The sequence below is a fragment of the Mastigoproctus giganteus genome, chromosome 11, assembly GCF_048544385.1.
Source record: "Mastigoproctus giganteus isolate SK-2022 chromosome 11, ASM4854438v1, whole genome shotgun sequence".
NCBI classification, from domain to species: domain Eukaryota; kingdom Metazoa; phylum Arthropoda; class Arachnida; order Uropygi; family Thelyphonidae; genus Mastigoproctus; species Mastigoproctus giganteus.
This window is the reverse complement of record NC_143585.1, coordinates 98,822,916-98,842,935: the sequence shown is the minus strand read 5'-3', so window position 1 is coordinate 98,842,935 and position 20,020 is coordinate 98,822,916. Positions and strand designations below refer to the sequence as shown.

General features: G+C 37.6%; 1 protein-coding gene across 1 annotated transcript in view; it reads left to right on the top strand.

Moving 5' to 3' along the window:
- LOC150078287 (uncharacterized) overlaps nucleotides 1–20,020 on the top strand; it is a 910,840-nt gene that overhangs the window by 181,692 nt on the left and 709,128 nt on the right. The window contains 2 exon segments of the mRNA XM_090384522.1: nucleotides 1,712–1,958; nucleotides 13,770–13,924. Of these exon segments, the coding sequence (XP_090240648.1) occupies nucleotides 1,712–1,958; nucleotides 13,770–13,924 (402 nt within the window).

Here is a 20,020-nt window from a genome sequence, read left to right as displayed (position 1 = left end):
CTTGAGCTGCCCTGGCAGCATGTCTATACCTCTCAGAAAATTTTATATCTTACTGCACAATTACCCCCAGGTATTTTTCACTTTCCGCTACCCTGAATGTTGTACCACTGTTGGTGAGTTACCCTTAGGTTACTGCTACCCATATACATCACCTTGAATTTGTCAATGTTAAACTTCAACTGCCATTTCTCAGCCCATCGACCTAATTTTTCTAGATCTTGTTGCAGTAGCTCACCCTGGTGATTGTCGTTACCCACTCTGCCAACCTTTGTATCATCTGCAAACTTAGACATTAAGTGTGATATAATAATAGATGAATTTTCTGTTTATACTCCGAGACGACCAAACGGTCAGAGGATTTCGAAAGATAGACAGAATACGAGAAACAGCACCATATTTAGCAGTCACGGGCTTGAACCCCGATCACTCAAGGCACGTGTACTTATGCACACGCGCGACTGACCACTCGGCTACGACGGCCATGTACCTTCATCGATATTGTTGATAAATATTGAAAACAACAATGTATCTAGCACTGAACCCTGAGGAACTCCACTAATAACGTTAGTCCACGAAGAGCAGTGCCCATTGATAACTGCTCTGTCTTTTTCCACTTAACCATTCCTTTATCCATAGCAGCAACTCGCCTTTAATGCCCCATTGCTCCAGTTTGTACAGCAGTCTTTTATGTGCAACAGTATCAAAAGCCTTCCTGAAATCTAAGTATATGATGTTAAAATTATTTTTTGCATCCAGTTCCTTTGTCACTGCATCACAGTAACCTATCAGATTGGCTAGACAAAACCCACTACTTAACAAATCCATGCTGTGGTTGCAGTATAATTTCGTGCTCTCCAGATGCTCCGCATTACATCTTTAATCAGTGATTCCATTATTTTCCCTTGAACAGACATTAAGCTAACAGTTCTGTAATTACTCACGTCGCCTTTTGATCTCCCTTTATGAATTGGGGGATTACATTCGCGCATCTCCAGTCCATAGGGACCTCCACTGAATCCGATAATGCTCTTATAATTATGGCTAAGAATTTGCTTACCGTTTGTGGCTGTTTCCCTTAATATAATTAGATAGATTCCATATACCCCAGGTGCCTTTTTTATGTCCATCTTCAACAATTTCTTCTCCACTTTCCTTTCAGTTATCGCAAAGTCATTTAGCTCCACATGAGAGTTTGGTAAACATCCGGCATCCCCCTCGCTAAAGAATTCCTTATGTGTGAATGTAGATGCAAAATATCTATTCAATTTTATTCTCATCTGAGCAGGGTCATTAACAGTTAACCCATAGACATCAAGTGGCCCAGTGGGATTCAACCCCTTCCTTCTATCTTAATATAAGCATAAATGTCTTTGCTGTTTTTCTTTGCCAGGGACTTCTCATAATCTGCTTTAGCTTGCCTATCCTCCGTTGTGACTTGATTACAGACTAATTTATATCTGCCATAGGCTTCTATATCATTTGATGAATTTATATGCATTCCATGCGCTTTTCTTCCTTGCCTCGTGACAAAAATCAAAATATTTCATTTGACATTAATTTAGGTCTAAGCCTTGAACAGTATTTCTTTTTTATATATGGATCTATTTTATGAAAATTAAGTAAAACATGTTTATGTTATATATTTTTTAATATGTTATTGAAAGATATAGAGTATTTTATTTAAAACAACCTGTTTTTTTTTCCCTCTCAGCAATTGTTGTGCCTCGTTCTGCAAGTAGTTGCCACTTTAGCTTCAAGTCCCGTCAATCACCAAATATTGATGGCTACGGATATTTCTGACTGCCTTCTTCAGTTAGTGCTACCTTCTGATGAATGGTACTACACAAATCATAGCACAAAATACGCTCGATACGTAAAACATCATGCTGCCCGAGTACTGGTTTATCTTGGTCAGGAAAAGAGGTTAAGAAACAAAGTGTATTTATTTGATATCCTGGGTATGTTGCATTTTTTCTCTTGTAATCTCTTGCCTAACATAAATGAAATTTCTTAAAGATAAAAATGTGAATTAAATGTTATATGAAATATATGCATTTACCATTAAATTATATGAATGTGATTCTCTAGATGAAAGTGAATTCGTCTCGCGATTGCTTTTGGCAAAGCTATAATTTACTTGCAATCAATAGAAATTCATTGTACTATCTTGTGAAATTAACTGTAAAATACACCCATACCTTTTACGAATGCGAAACTATAAGTCGAACTTGGGCGTAACTATTATTATTAGAAGGTTGTACTTGAGGAATTAAACCTGTGCAGCAGAGTCAAAAATAACGAACGTAAGCCGCACGTCATTGAATTTCTTCCTCCCTGTGGAACTGTCTTATTTTCTCTGTAGAAAGAAGGGAAGTACCACTGTAACCAGTCTTTTAGGAACCCTCTTATAACAGAGGTATTTAATTGCAAGGCCTAACTGGATATTGCCTATCTGGATCATGCGGTCGCCTCTGCATATCTTTTTCTTTGAGATAAATGGAAATATTTTTTATTTCATAATATCCTTATCTCTTTGGTTGGGCTCGGCTGTTATTATTTCGTGTCCTCCTTATGCTAATGATCTATCTCAAGGTACTAACTGCCTTCATTTATTGTTCCCCCACCCCCGTGTGAATACTAATATTCAAATTATAGTCCAAAATATCTCGATAAATATTGAGATTGCTTCGATTATTGATTTACATGCCCGACGTAGGCATTGTGGACAACGCGGAGTGCGGTAACACAAGCGTTTGACTTGGGCGTTGTTCCAACCAGTAGTATAGAAAGGGGCTGTGCCCCGGAATCTGTTTTCACAAAGAACACGCGAAGCTGGCCGGGACTGAGGAATAGAAAGAGCCATTGTGCTGACATTATTATTTTACTATAGTGAAGTAAGAGTTGCGGGATATTTTCATTCCGACCGTCATGGCTAGAGGAAGCTACAAAAAAATAGCAAGCAATATATCAGTACAATAGTTAGCAATGCACTGTGCTTTCCCCCCCCCCTTTTTTTGCCATGTTTTCCGCGCGATCTCACTGCGTGTATTCCCTGTCCGTGCATATAAACCGAAGACCACTCACGATTATAATTAATGGCTTCAGTTCAATTCCTCGCTGGCTAGCGAAATGTCAGCTGTATTTCTCATCGGGAACCGGAAACCCGTTACAGGCTGTTTCCATTATTTTGCTGAGTTGGTCGTAGTGACCGACGCATGGTTTTTATCTCTGAAACTCAGTCATTTCGTACATCGTCCAAAAATAGTTAACCAATTCTAAAATACAATTGGGCTGACGTACAACTTTACTTTTGACATGGAAAGGTTATTCTTATTCCGACCGTAGTTCGAGTTCGTTTGACTGCTAAATTCGATTAATGATAATATTGTCAAATAACTATACTTGTATAAAACCTAACCTTATATTGCAGAATCTATTGAAGAAAATGTACATCCACAAATAATATAGTTATGCTAAATGTTTGCAACATATTAGTTCCAAATTCCGTTTGTAATACAAGTTTAATCGCAAATTAATTATGTACTAAGTATTGGGCATGAATGAATTTGTAAACGGCTTATCAATATTTATATACTGCTCGACCAAATTAACAAAACACATAGAAAACGTGGTGTAACTCGTGCAGCTTGCGATGAAGCGGGACAAAATTTGGCATTGGTGTGCACCATACAATAACAATGAAATGAGGAGACAGCGAGAAACTTCGGACAGGTATAAGGAACATTTATAGGGGTTGTATACGAATTAAGTCACAAAAAAAGTCACATTACAGAAGTTGATACAAGATGGTCGAAAATATTGTCACATGACATCAGTACGGCGTATGATCCATTGCAACGGATAAACAGGTCTGACAGCGGTGAACCATGCTCGATATAATGGTATGTATAAGATTCTGTGACAACAAATCTCCTTCTTCCACCAGCGCACACCTCAACTTACCAAGTGACCGAGGTTTGGCTGTCGGCGTGCAATGCAACGCCCAGGGGCGACCCACACATGTTCGATCGGATTTAAGTCTGGTGATCGTGCTGGTCACGGTAGTCGTTGGATATCTTCAGTTCCAAGATATTCCTACACCACTTGACTGCGAGTATTCTCTTGTGGACTTTGTCTCTTCAGTTCAAAACTCGGTACATAAATATACCCTGGCCGTTTTCATCGACTTCGAGGGCGCCTTCGACTCCCTTTGGTGGAAGAGCGTTCTGCAGCGTCTGCGATCGGCTAGGTGCTCCAATCACCTTTACCTTTTAATCCGTAATTACTTTGCCAATAGAACCATAATAGTCAAGGCTAAACATAGCCAAGTATCAAGATCAGTATCTAGAGGGTGCCGCCCACAGGGCTCTATATTGGGTCCTTTTACATGGAACATGGTGCTGCAGCAGTGGCTCCCCCGATCTTTCAATAACATCAAAATAATAGCGTATGCAGACGATCTCACCATCTTGGTAAATTGTAACTCTAGGGCCGATCTTGAAACTACCGCAAATTTTGTTCTCCTGTATCTCTACGATTGGACAGTGGCCAATAAGCTTAAAATCAGCTTATCAAAAACAAAGATGGTGATTCTTGGATCAAAGTTGGATATCTCTCGTTCTCCGTTGGTCAAGATTAACAACATTCGTCTCCCCATAGTTAAAGAATACAAGGTTCTAGGAGTGGTAATTGATTCAAGTCTCAATTTTATTCCTCACTTGACAAACTTATCATCTAAAATACGTAGATTTATTGGTGCAATTGTTACGGTGCCCCGTGTTGAATGGGGACTCTCCAGAAAAACTTTAAGGATATATTACAATGCAGTTTTCCTCCCTCTAATCACGTATGCTGCCGGTGCATGGTTTCACAGGGCACGGCTCAAACACTTCAAAGCAAAACTCGCCTCATTGCAGAGAATCATCTTGCCGTGTTTAGTTAGGACATGCAGGACAGTCTCGACGCAAGCTCTGCAAGTACTAGCCGGAACATTACCTTTAGACTTGCAAGTTACTTATAGAGGATTTTTATACAGACTGAAAAAACAGATTGAGACCGAATTTCTTGGTATAACCATCAACCTTCAAGATGATGCTAAAAGAGAAAGAAGAAGACTGTGGAACGAGTTAGTTAACATCTGGCAGTCTCGATGGAATACAGCTCCCGTTGGTGCAACATCGAGAAAATTTATACCACAAGTTTCATTTCTCCTTGATAAATGTGTTCGATTGTGGTTCTGCATGGACATATTGACGTCCTACCTGTTGAGAGGACATTGATCGATGAACCAGTCTTTTTAGGTTCAATTTATCACAAACAGACCTCTGTTCGTATGGATCACCAGAGAGTTGGAATCACATCTTGTTTCATTGCTCCCTGTATAACAATTTCATACTTCCTCTTCATGCATTTACTAATTTTAAACCAGGACAGGAGTCGTCTCTGCTTCAAAGCTCGGAGTAATATCAGATTCTTCAGGCTTTCGTTCAAGGCGTATTTCTTCGAAGGCGTTCAGTGTCGACAGATCTGAAGAGAATGCAGCACAATGGTCCTGGTGATGCATAGCTGGTTAGATCTCCTTTAATAATATATAAACTCAAATCCTCAAGAAGTGAAAATTTTCCTCGGCCTGCAAACAAAATTAAGTGTTTTTTTTTTTTTTTTTTTTTTTTTAGTAGTATCACTTTCTTTCTTTTATGCATTTATTTATTATCATAATTTTTTTTTTTTTTACTAATTTATTTGGCTTTTTTTTACTAATTTATTTGGCTTTTTTTTTATTTATTTTATTTTATTTTATTTATTTTTATAAATGTTTTATTTTATTAATTTCTGTTCCATATCCAGCACCATGGGTGATCGTGTTTTTTTTCCCTCTGGAATGGGCCCCCAGAGGATCCTGGCCTACCTTCTGACAACATCAGGTGGGTCAGAGTCTCTCTTGAGACAGTAAGTGCTTTACATGGACTGGCCCACCTTCCCGTGGTGTGGACGAGTACCCAGAATCATCTGTCCAGGTGACTGATGCTTCTGGGTAGCCAAGCGGCCAGAACAGAACACACGCATAATACACACAAACCGACGTCACACACATATCTGGCCTATTTTTAGTGATACTATTCTTCACAGAGATACGAGGCGGAGTTGAACAAACGTTCTAGGAGCCGCACTTTACATATACACATGTCCACATACACCACTTGACTCACCGGAAAAGAGAACTGTATCCCATTTGTCAGGTTTTCATGGCACCAGTTTTGACGAGCTCTGCTGTTGTTTGGGGGTAATGGAATTAAAAGTATTATTTGTATTTTTGGCAGTCTCTAGCGTTTCTCCTATATGCCGCAGTTGAATCTGAAAGGCATGAGCCGAAGCTAGCAAATGTGACTTTGTGGGTGTGTAGTGTATGTGTTGTTCTGTTGTATGTTGAGTTCCGGCACCTGGCGTATTTGCAGCCAGGGGACAGAAGACATCTGGTCCCAGTCCCCTGACTCCCATACCAAGCCATGTGGAGGCGCGCCAGGGATCTCAATTTAAAAGTCTGTTACCGGGGGGGTTACCTGGAAATCCTAATGTAAATTATGAAAAGAAATGGGATATAGTATGAGAGAAGTAAGGAAAGGAGGAGAGGATGGGAAAGTATTAGAAAAGATGGGGGATGAAAGAAAAAGGCATGTCCCAAAAAAAGGAAGAACAACTAGTAATAAAGAGAATAAAATAGTATAAGAATACAACTAGTAGACTATCCATAAACGTCATAATAAGAAATCTATGTATCCAACACTTATTGATATTGAAAATAGTATGAAAAGAATAGCTGTCATCTGGACAACGCAAAATATTAGAAAACCCCGACTGGGATGTTTGAAACACAAAAACAGCTGTCAACCATACAGCAAAACAATTCATAATTAGCCAATACAAAATACACTGGCGCCTCCGTAGCCAGGTGGGAAGGAGCAGCAGTGCTTCTTGATTAGACTGGGATTCGAGCCCGTCACCACCAAATATGGAGGATGTGGAAAGGTCAGGGAATGACCACCGCATATCCCGGAGCAATACGGCCTTAGTTGCTAATGCTCCTTAAAAAAAAAAAAAAAAAAACACCCAAATAACAAAATACACTATATTACAGAATTTTATTTAAATAAATTCAATCTCCTCATCCAGCACATGTGGAGAGAGAGAGGCAATAAGCTTCTTCTTGCATTAACCTTCATAGACAAATTCTAAATAAAAGATAAAATGACTGGAATATACACAATTTATGTGTATAGAATTAACCCAGAGTTAATCACATCCCAAATCCAAAATTAAGTCTAATACAACTGTGTTATTCATCAAGTAATGCTATAAGATACTGAACTCCTAAAGGAATCACCAACCGTCTTAAAGGACTAAGTCAGAGAATATACATTAACATAGCATCAGTACCTTTGTATATCATTAATAATTAGTTACCTCTATACCTAAGATTTAAACCAAGCATATATTATTTCAGTTTTTACATCAATTACCACGTCCAGAATTATCCAAGCAGCATCACACACATATATATATATATATATATTACAATTCTATAAATATTGACCAGCATCACTACCCAATCAAGGATTTATGCAATTATCAGTCAGGCCCACCAAAAATCAGACCATTAATACCTCAAAGCCAATGTAATTATTGACCTATCCCAATCAGGAGTAATTACTATTCACGCGCTTGACTCAAGGCTAAATATGACTCATAAAACTGCTGTCGCCATTGCAAAAGCTGGATTTAAAATTTTAAAATATCCCTTCATAATTGACGCCGATTTCAAAATACTAAAACCATTTTGAAAGAGCATCAATTTCATACCGATACGCACAGAGTCGAATCAAGGATGAAATAGGCCCCAGGCCATATTTAAATTTGAGGCCCCTTTAATATATATATATTGCAATAAATATGAGTTACACGGAAAGCCAAAAGGAAAAGATGGCCGAAATATGAATAAAAGAGACAATTAAAAGGTGGTGACCTGTAAAATAAAAAAGATTACATGAAAATATAGGTAATGGTGGGCAAATTTGGATATGGTTCAAAAGGGGAAATACAGCAAAACTGCAATTAAATCTGATGTCAGCAAAGGTAAAAGTTGATACATGATCAGGTATTTCATCAGGGGACTACACCTGACCATGCATCAAAGGACTGCATTTCTATCACTGAGCATTACTTCCCACCCCAATGGAATCAGTACACTCTGTACTTATTCCCCAATAGTACCTAAAAACCAATTTGCCACAAACGTCAGCCAGTTCAGACTCATATCAGTTGCCTCTTTTCTGTTAAAAACTCTCAAAAAGGCTTTGCTACCCACAATTATTCACCAAATCCTCCAAACGAAACTACCTGAAATCCACTATGCCATCCCAGGAAAGTCACCACAGAACACGCATCCTCTCAGCATTCGAACAAACAGCTGAGATGGCAACCATATATCACGGCATAAGCGCAGCCTTTGATGCTGCGTCGATCCCTACCTTGCACCTTCTACTTAAGGAGAAATTTCATATTCGAGGTGATATGCTGTGCTTTTTGGAATCTCTCTTCTGTAACAGAATACTTATTCTCCATCGGGAACAACAGACTCTATTCTGTAACATTACTGCAGGAGTACCGCAGGGGGGGGGTGTCCTATCTGGTGTCGTGTTCACGATTATCATTGTGCCCATTATTGCCTCCATGAACGGTCTCTTATGCTATGCCGATGACCTCAAACTGCTGACGCAAATTAACCCCTTGCAGCTCAGCAACAGGATCAATTCCCAACTTAAGGATCTTGAATTGTACCTGGCAAGCTTCAATCTAAAAATCAACCCACAGAGGTCTGCTCAGGTTACATTCTTCTTTAAATCCGTGCCAACGCTACTCAACGTGTCACTCGGCAGGTTACCAATACCAAACGTATCATCGCACACAGACCATGGCGTTCCGTTTGATAAAAAGGCGTCCTTTGTTAACCAGATAGACAAAATCAGTACCAGATTTTCTCGTCTACGGTGGATCTCAAAGCAGCAGCTGCTACATGTCCGACATTCTCTCACTGTTAAAAAGTTCACCTCCACGATCTACCCCGCCATTCTCTATGGTGCAGAAATATGGGCTGAGCCGCACCTGCAAACCTTAAGCGGGTGTACACCGCTGAATACTGATTATTGAAATGGACCAGTTACAAGCTTCGTCTACCTCCCGCTACTACAACCACCGCGATGGCACAAGCACTCGACATCCCGAGGATGAAGTTCCCGATCGTGGAAAAGAGGCTGGTCTTCACAGCCAGACTCATCACAAGCCAGATATCATCTCCAAATATTTGAAACGCTTGCTCTTGGAGGATCCCACACAAGCCTAAGGTCGGCACCTGCACTTGTGACTCATCACAAAAGGCTTCTACTCACTAAGAGGTTTCTCCTCAAACAGATGCTCGCCTCCCTGAACTGTGTGGATGCCGAAATCGAAAGGCTAATAAGTAACAGCTGGACAGACACAACTTTGTATTCTGTTTTATTTTTAGTTGTATATTCTGTTTTTCTGTATCAAAGCCTTTGAACCGTGAATCATTGCCAAGTTGTATTCTGTTTTTTTTTTTTTTTTTTTGTATTTGTGTTCAGCTCTGTGTTTTTATGCTGTATTTGTATTTCTTTTTGTATTTGTAATCTGTATTTTGTAGCTTTTTTATATTTGTACGCTGTACTTTATTCTGATTTCTCTAACTGCTGTATGTGAATCCTTGGCGCTCGTCGCCGTGATGGGATATTGTGCTGTAACTCTACTTCACGACAAAGATTTATTTATTTATTTATACTTGCCCAAAGCTAAGTAAGAGAAGAAAATTTTGAAAATAAAGCACATATGATCGAAAAAGAAAAGCAATATAACTCTTACAAAGTATGGACAAGGTAATCCCTACGCAGTGTTTATAATGAAAGTTACAGTAAAATTAAAATTAGGTGTAAAACTAACTGAATACAAAAATTATTTTAATACAATAAGAATTGAAGCAAATGATAAATGGCAAACGCCAATACCAAATGCCGACGTAATGAAAGGTCGAAAAACAAAAGCTGAAAAAGGAGGTCTAAAACCCGAAAATTAAAAGCGTTAAAAATTTTGAAAATCTGTACCTGAGATACAGAGAAGAAAGGGCTGGAAATGACAGTGCGAAAACACAAGTAGTCATTACGATGGCTGCAACCAAAGCGGTAACAAACAAGGAGAATTCTATGAGTTCATAATTTATAGTAATCAAACTGATTTAAGAGAGAGAGAGAGAGAGAGAGAGAGCTGAAAAAAATTGACAACCAATGACCTCTATAATCAGTTTCCGAAAACAATATGTAAAATGAATCTACGTTAAATTTTAGAAAAAAAAGGACAAATATGGCAGAAAGTGCAACAAACAAGACTATCCAAAGAAATAAAACAGAAGTTGCTGTATATTAAGTATATAACAAATTTGTATAGTATCGCGCAAAGCAGCAGATAGCTAAATCTTAATAGATATAAAATATACCAATGAATTAAAACCTGTAGAAATAGTGGGAAGATAAAATAAACTGCATATGTCAAATGCACCAAAGCGCGCAAAGCAGCAACAAAGGATGCAAATGTATATACTGTATATCTATATTGTAATAAATATAAGTTACACGGAAAGGCAAAAGGCCGAAATATGAATTAAAAAAAAATATATATATATATATTCTGATTTCTCTAACTATATATATATTACACACATACATATAAATACAAATGCTACATAGGTTTTTCTATTTGTATTTTCAATTATAATCCCTTGATAAAAATGTAAACTAAGAAGTCAAAAAATATTTTGTTTTTTGACTTAAAAAATAAAGTAATAATAAAATAATAAATAATAATAATAACTCTCTAAAAACTTGGTTTTAGATAGTTTTATTCATTCATACATTGATACGTATTTTTCCGTCATCCATAAAAACCATTATTATTATTAGAATTTTTTTAAATATTTTTTTTAATTTTAGAAAATATTTACACTGAGAATGAGGCTCCTCTTTTGGTGAGGACCCGGCCATGGCCGGTTTGACTGAAGCGGTAATGCGGCCCTGGATGCGCAATTGATAAAACTAGAACAAACCTGGCTTTACTCGCAGTGTGTTTTTACCCTGAATAAAAATGATTGTACGATGTTTAAAATCTTGAACTGAAAAGAATGGGAAATACATTATAAGCGAATTTTTTAAAAATGCCTGTCTAATTTATTGTTTTTATAACAAAATTGCCATTATCTTTTTGAATCCACATTGTAACTCAGTGGATGATGCAACTTTTAGATTTAATTGTGCCAAGCAGAATATTTGGACTATCACTTAAATTCACATTATTATTTAAATCGAGCGCAAGGTTATGTCAACAAACCGTGTAGTGCACATATTATCAGAAAATGTAATAAAAAATGCTGAAAGTATACATGCAATATCTTATAAAGGCAATTTTAATATTTAAGAGGTAGATTATACATTGGATGAATTATTAAAATATATCATCCAATGTAGCCAGTAATAAAATAAACTGTTGCTTTTCAAAATGGAGTGAAAAATAACATAAAGATATTTATTTGATAAAATAATAAACTTATATTAATTAAGCTTGTTATTTATTAATCTTTATAAAACAGTATCCGTCACGGCCTAGGTGTCAGAGGTTTAACATTGAAATGGAAAGGATGAGCAACGAATTAGTGGTTTTCCTTGACAGTACAGCAGTTTCGCCACTTTTCTCTCTTTCGGAGAGAATTAGGTGTTCGATCCCAGGCTATGTGTGGAATAATTTCTAAGGCTCTCTTCAGATTCTCACCAACTGGTGCAATGCCACCATTTTTCGTATTGGAGGCTTTTAGTGAAACCCATGTTTAGTCTCCAGACCAAAGTTTCTGGCATTCCCGCCATCTCCTTCGACCCATGCAGGTACTACTAATACTAATTAGCACCACTATTAATAGTGATATAAAAAACACTAATAATACACTACTATAATATAATACTAATATAAAACTAATACTAACACTAAGGCGCAATTTGGCCATAGTAGCCCTTCCGCCAAAAAACCAACATCAACAACTAACACTAGATGGTAGATGACTCGCATCAACCGATGCAATACTACCACTTTGCTTATTGGAGGCTTGAAGTGGTCAAACCCATGTTCAGTCTTCAGAGAAATGTTCCGGGCATTCTCTCCCACCTCATCGCCTTTAAACACATGCACGGTTCTTAGTACTATAGGTTTCGATACCTTTCGTGTGTGGGGTTTTCATTACAGAAAGTTGCATTGTAGCCTTATTTTTGGTTCTCGCTAATGAATACAATTTTGTTGATCTTGATCTGATCAACGAACTGGCTTGTGAATGCAGTTCTGGAGCATGTACAGTTGCATTGACGATGATATAAAAAGGTACCTGGTCTTAAATCTTAAATGATCTTTAATAGTTTCTTATTTCAATTTCATTCACTGATTATCTGTAGAATAGGAGGTGTGGCTAATGTTCTCAAAATTTATTAGCGTTCAACAGCTAGTATGCGACGTTGCTTCTTTCATGTCATGTAGGTGGAAAAGTTGCATGATAAAGGATTTTCCTTAATTCTTTTCAGATAGAATAAAAATAAAATAATTATGTTGTACAGAATATTTTTTCTGGTAAGTATAATATAATATACACTAGTGTGCAAAACTTAAGGACCAACACTATTTCTAAAGGTTACAACCACAAAATCTTTACTTAAGGTACTCTTTACTGATGAGAGTAGATTCAGTTTCAGCAGCGATTCTGGACGTCAGCTAATCTGCCGAGAGGTGGGCACACGGTATCACCCCGCAAACATCACTGAAAGGGATCGATATGGCGGTGGAGGTGTTCTCGTCTGGATAGGCGTTATCTTGGAGGGAGGTACACAACTCCAGATACTGGAAGGCGGTACTGTAACCGGTGCACGCTACTGACTGAGCTTATCCTTCCCCATGTGCGTCTGTTCCGAGGTGCCATTGGCCCCGAGTTCGTGTTTATGGACGATAACGCCACACCCCATCGCACTGCAGCTGTTGATATGCTTTGTGAAGTGAGAACATTGTTCGTATGGATTGGCCTGCCCGTTCCACCGATCTAAATCCCATCAAACACATATGGGAAGCTCTGGGGAGACGCCTAGAGGCACGTTCACACCCACAGAAAATATTCACCAGCCGAAGATAGCGCTGACAGAGGAATGGACGATGTTACCGCAAGACCTTATCAACAACATTGTTCTAAGTATGGACATGCGGTGCAAAGCCTGCATCGACATTAGGGGGTGGCCATATCTCCTATTGAGGACCAGCTCTTCCCTTTGTTCCATCCTTGGTAGTGATGCATCTGTATCATGGCAGCCAGTGCTATGTTGCCATTTTTGAATAAAGTCCCGCTGTACCGTTTTGTTTCCTTCATCATTTCTGTACCTCGCGAGGTTCCTTTGGTATGCTTTTCCCATATCCAGGCCACTCCTATGAGAAGCTACAGGTGAAAACCTGACTGGTCCTTAAATTTTGCGCACCAGTGTATATATTTATATTAATGCAGTGCAGTTAATCTCTCTCTCTCTCTCTCTCTCTCTCTCTCTCTCTCTCTCTCTCTCTCTCTCTCTCTCTCTCTCTCTCTCTCTTTCTCTCTCTCATTACTAATCATGCTTTTGTATAAATTGAAATTTCAGAACCTGTTCGTCCTCCAACCCCGTTAACTAACTCTCAAGAAGATTCTTATATAATTCAGACATCACTGCCTCCACCTGTTGTCACTGATGAAACCTGCCATATGCAAGGAGCTTCCATTGAATATATTTTGATGGAGATGCTGAAGGACGTGGAAGTGCGTAGTCCGTGAGTGCCCTTGTAACCATGACAACTAATTTTATTTGTAATTAACAAAAGTTTAAATAATTAAATGTTACTTGTTTGCTCGTCAAGTCAAAGAGGATGGCTTTATGTTAATTAAGAATTTAGCTCTTCGCCTTACACTATATTTCTCATTTGTAATGAGTGATGAACAGTATGCCTATATAAACTTTGAAAATGCTTCTAAATGGTAATCTTGGTAAGCGAAGGTCATCAGTAAACAAAAATGGTAATCGTATAAATATGATTTCTGCCTAAAGCAGAAGTACTGAGAATTTATTAATTAAATGTCTTAATTGTAACGAACAATTACTTGTGATTTTAAGATATTTGTAGAATATTTAGGTTTTACTGTTTAACAAAAGCAGAAATAAATATTTGCCTGTTTAACAGGAAGTAGAATTTTAGTGAAAACATCAATGCCTTTGACGGAAAGAAATGTGCTGTTTTACAATAATAAAAGCTCAAATAAGTATGGGGAACACAAAATGCAGCTGTCTCCTACTCTCATAAATGATGGTTGGAGGGGACAGAGAACGAAGTACGTACTTCGTTCTCTGTCCCCTCTAAATGTTTCATGAAAATGAAACATTTATACTAAGAGTTAATTATTCAATAATTATACAATCAAGAATTGTCTAGAGATGATACAACTAAGAATAAAGCAACAAGATTTATGTACAGATGATGTTGTTTATTGAAAATTACTGAGTATGTGGACACATTTATTTCTGTTCCGGAAAAAAAATTATAAATGTTTTAGTTCTTGCTCATTTAGGCTAAATTCATAGGCAGATAAAGAGATCTTGAAGAGTATGCTCCGTGGGAAGGCTAGTCAGTCACTTAAGAGAATCTATGCAGAATTTGATAATTGCCTCTTGTTAGGTTTATCCATAATAAATTTACGCAGATCAGCATTAAGATTCTGTGCAGGGACAACATGTTCCATGTAGACTGCTCACTAAATCAGTATCTTTAGTGTAAAAATAGCTGTACACTCAACTGGCCTTTAGGTTGTTTTGGAGATGAATCCCTTCATAGGAAATAAACGGATTCATTTTCATTAATTCATTCATGTGGACTTTGACGTACTGCTAAGCAATTTGAAGAGTGCAGGAAAGGCAGGGCCAACCTTAAAGATCCCAGGTATTATGAGAACTGATCGATCCCTTAAGCATTTTCACAATGACTATTAACACCATATCATTGGCTGATGCGATAATTCTGGGGATATACAGTTGACCTGCTAGCATTCTACTTTTCTTCCAACTCGTGTGTATTGATGATCTTGGTAAACCGCCTCCTACCATTCCCAGTACACTCCATTTGCTTTCCAGTCTTCTGTCAAAATGATGAGAAAAGAATTTTGAACAGTCTTAATGCCAAGCTGCAGGTCCTGATGATATTTCTACACTTGTTCTCAAAACCCGTGCTCCTGAGCTTTCTGTGATGCCTTTTTTTTTTTTTTTTTTTCATTATCTGATTCCGTAGGTTTATTCCCTTCTGCTTGGAAATTTGCTCATTTCCTACCAGTTTCTAAACTAGTTGACAAATCCGTCCCATCCAATTATCGTCCCATTGCACTTCTACCTTTTCTAAAGTAATGGAGAAATCTAATAACCTCCAACTCTTAAACTATCTAGAACCCTTCCATGTGATCAATGATCGTATGGATTCCGTTAGCGTTGATCCGCTGGTGATATACTGGCTTATGTTACCCATTTATGGACAGATTCAATGGAAAATTTTGGTGAAACTCAAGCAAGTTACTCTTGACATTTCAAAGGCTTTTGATCGTGTTTGGCATAAAGGTCTTATAAATAAGCTTGTATCTTGTGGTTTGCTAACTGTTCTTGTAATTGGGTATCCAGTTTTCTCTCTGACCAATCACTGCGGGTGACTGTAAATGGCTCTTTGTCTTTTAACTTTTTCACTAATGCAGGTGTTTCTGAAAGTTCAGTTCTTTCTCCCGCTCTTTTCCTTTTGTATATTAATGAACTTCTTCCATTAACTGGAAATCCTGTCCTTAGCTTTACTGATGATAGCACATTTCCCTGACAATAGATTCTTCAAATAAACGAAATGTCGTTCAAGTAGAGCGGTGTGCACTGGACTATTCTATTCCGGGAATCTGGGGCTCATCACTTGGCAGCTAAAGAATACTTGACTCTCTGCCGAAGTCCCACTTACATTTGTTTTTAAGGCAAGCTCCCGTTTCTTCAGTGACTGAACTTCTAGTAATGTACTAAGTTTTAATTTGAGATGGATAACCTCTTTACATCTGATGTAAAGAAAAGAAAAGAATCGTAAGTTGAGCTTAATTTGTGTACTAGACCGACCTAGAATATATACCACAGGCTATACAGCGAGGACCTCTTGATCTTCACCGGAAATGCCCGCAGGCATTTTCGTCTGAGTCAAGATGTCGTTGGGTGATGTTTTGAAAATGGATCTTGTAAAAATCATTATTCAGATAAAATTTTAACCTAAAAGACGATTCCAAAATTTAATAATTGTATATTAACATGGAAGTAAGCTTTTGTATTTTGAAAATGCGTTTCTGATCTTTTTAATAATAATAATAATAATAATAATAATAAATCAACCGCGTTGGCATAAGGCAGCAGTGGAGGAAGTATTGAACAAGCTCGTGTTCAATAGTTCTTAGTTTTAGGCGTATTAGCGACCTACGCCATATTGCACTGTATGTATTATTTCTATAAATTGTCTGCGTTCTGTCGATTTGTCTGTTGCTGAACAAAAAACCCGAATTTCCGGGAGGAGAGAAAAAAACAAACAAAACATGCTCTCCTCACTGCGAATGGACTAAAACAGTTACATTCTGAAAAAGACCCATAATATTTGTTCACGTCATCGACCGCATTCGAACCCAGTTCTTTTTCACTCGGTGTTGGGGGGACAACGGTTTTACCAACTGTGCTCTACATGCACGTGCGTGTTGAATAACTGAATTGCAGAAAGTGTTTTCCTGAATCAGGAAAAGTAACGATTTAATCCGAGAATGTTTTAGATTGAGTTAGGAAACTTAGTAATGTTGATTGAATGTAATTTAAGTTTAAAGAACACTTTCCACGTGAGATTTTATAGTATGCTTACTATGAAAAATTAAGAGTTTCTGAATTTAGCTTTCTATTTGAGTTTGAATTTGTTTCCGAATTCTCAACTTTAATTCAGAAATGTGGCTATTTTTCTTTATTAATTCTACTGTTCCAATTCAGTTGTTCTCATACTTAGCACAATGTTTATAGTCATTATCCTTTCCACACCTTGCGGAAAAGATCCGGGATCGATTCCCTTCAATGGCGCAATTATGGACTTTTTTTTCCCCTCACTCCGTGACTGTGTTAGTTTGTCTCAGGTGAACACAGCAAGATCCTCCACTCTGGGAAACTCGGGATTTTCGTCCAGTAAAACGCGCAAACCGACCAGATAACACATGCAATTTATTGTAATAATACACATAAGTGAATGAGATTGTTTTCGGGTGACACTGAATTTTTTTTGTTGTTCAGTGTGAGAAAATTTGTAATTTTTGATTTTGGGTATGCGTATAAAGTAATCGTTATTTTTCACATATAAAAGTGTAAACAGGTAATTTAATGTTCAGTCATAGTCCTGTTCTAGTTACAGCAGTTAATTGTTAGGTAAATTGGATCTTGTGTGATGAAGTCATCAGTTTATGCTAAGCAGTCATAACTAGATGAAAGCGTAAAACAGGGACCTAATTATACAAAATAATAAACATCATCCTTGTAGATCTCTTTACCGCTAAATTTAATTTAATTATGCATACTGTTCATTTAAAACGAGGAAGCACTAAAAAGATTTAAATAACAGTTACTTTGTATTGTAACTTGGTTTGTAGAATGTTTGTTTATCTCTCTTGCGGCATGGGCTTGCCGACAAATATGTTGCAAGTCGATCAATCATTTTCAGGTTCGCAATCCCTTTCCCATTGAGGATATGACTTCTGTGAAGAAACATGTTGCCCAAGTATGTTCCTTAATCTTTCTTCATTGATATTGCTGATGACTTCAGTAGGGTTGGAAATCATTTATTGAATGCAACACGAATGAAACAGTCCTCTTTCAGCAGTCAGTAGATGTAGTCTTGACTTTAGAAATCTGAGAGTGTAAGATCTCCTCTCTAGGCCTGAAAAGGAACTGTGACCTCAGGTAAGGGTGTTCAGGAAATGCTATCATAATGACTAGTTTCAGAATTATCCTACAAGATTTCAGTAACTATAATTTCTAGGAATAGGAAAACAATTAGGATAGTTTTCACACGCGGTACTAAAATCTGTAGTACCAATTCAGAAGAACAGTATCAATGGAAATAGCTACAGAAAAGGCATGTAGCAGAAATTGAACATCATCTGTGCGAGAGAGAGTGGACAGAGTTTGTAAGAGAAGGGCTATTAATTAACCTGGCTGCTGTCTTTTGGAGAGTGTCTAGAAGCATGAGAAAGATTTTGGATGTGGCGGGACTTTCCATATTAGGGCAGATTTGAGATTTCTACGTAGTCAGTAGTTGCTTAGGAGAAAAGTAACGAAGAGATGAAAAAATAAAGTTTTTTTTCCCCCCTCAGAGGAAGCAATACTTGTGATGTGCTTAGGCAAAGAGAAATTGTAAGTCAGGTAATCCCCAATAGAAATATGGGATCTTGTCCAGAAATATGAGTTATCTAAAATGCGAATGGGAGCAGAAACTTTTTTTTTTTTTTTTTTTTGCGAAAATGACAAGAAATAACACAGGACTGAATTTTACAAGGATTGAAATAAGGTTTCTTGAAGAAATTACCTGCAGATCAATTTTTAAAGTATTGCTATTCGAACTCGGAGAAATTGGAGCTGCTGAAAGGTGGAATGTACTGTGCTATCATCGACAAAACTATGGATAGAATTTGTAGCTAGTGGAAGGTCATTAATATGCAAGAAGAAAAAAAGAGTGAGAGAAAGAGTTGAAGCTTGGGGAACACGTACATTAGTTGAGAAGTTAGCAAGCAACTTAACCATCATCCACAGTGAATGGTCGGAGAGAAAATTGACCACCCAATTCCAAAAAAGAAGGCGCAATCCTTAGCCTTGGGAATGTCAAGAACAATCCCTTGAATTTCTCCGAACTTTTTTGTCGAATTTGTCCAACGATGAGTATCATAAGCGAATATCCCAACAGTGGATTAAGACAGAATCCATGCTGGCAATCAGTGATCAGCTGGGTTTTAGAAATAGTGTAATCCTTGGCAGTTATTGGATTTCTCCACTGCTTTGGAAAGAGTAGAATTAAGTGCATTAATAAAATAATTGGCAAGGAAGAGATTTTTCGCCCATTTTATTAACTGGTTGGATATAAGCAAATTTTTATGTAGAAAGAAAAACATCAATGGAATAAGAAAAAGTAAAAAGGCGACAAAAGCCTGGAGTTAGCCTCTGGAACATAGGCTCAAGATGGCATTTCGTACAATGTTTTGAAAACCAGATGAGAAATGCCATCGGGACTTGAAGACTTCTTGCCATTAAGATTGTTCAAAGTTCTTCTGTTGCGCATCTGTCGGAAGAACACGAGGCATTGAATGGCCGGTATTTTGTATAGTGTAAGGTGATTTGTAAGATCATCAGTATTCTGAGAATGCAACAGAATCATCGGATTATAACAGAGGTGGACGTATGGATGGACAGAATTTTTCGCTATAGTTTACACCAGGAAACAGAAAGTTCGACTTCTGTTTGGACAAGAAGCAAGTTTTTAACTCTGAGCCTGTTAAAAAATCGAGTTTGGCCTGATTAATAACATTTTACTGCCATTGTGATCTTTAGCGTAGAGACAGAAACTTAAGATGGAGTTAAGATGGATGCTAGCCATATCGCAAATGGCTGGCATCCATCTCATCGCGAACGGCCTTAGCATATTTATTAGAAAACCAGGGTTCATATAAAGGACAAGATTTATGAGTAGAATGAGGAATAAAGGATTTCATCCTTTCAAGATTTATTTCACTGACACGATCACACAAGATTGAGTACTTGGTGTGTGCTTAAGATTATCTAGT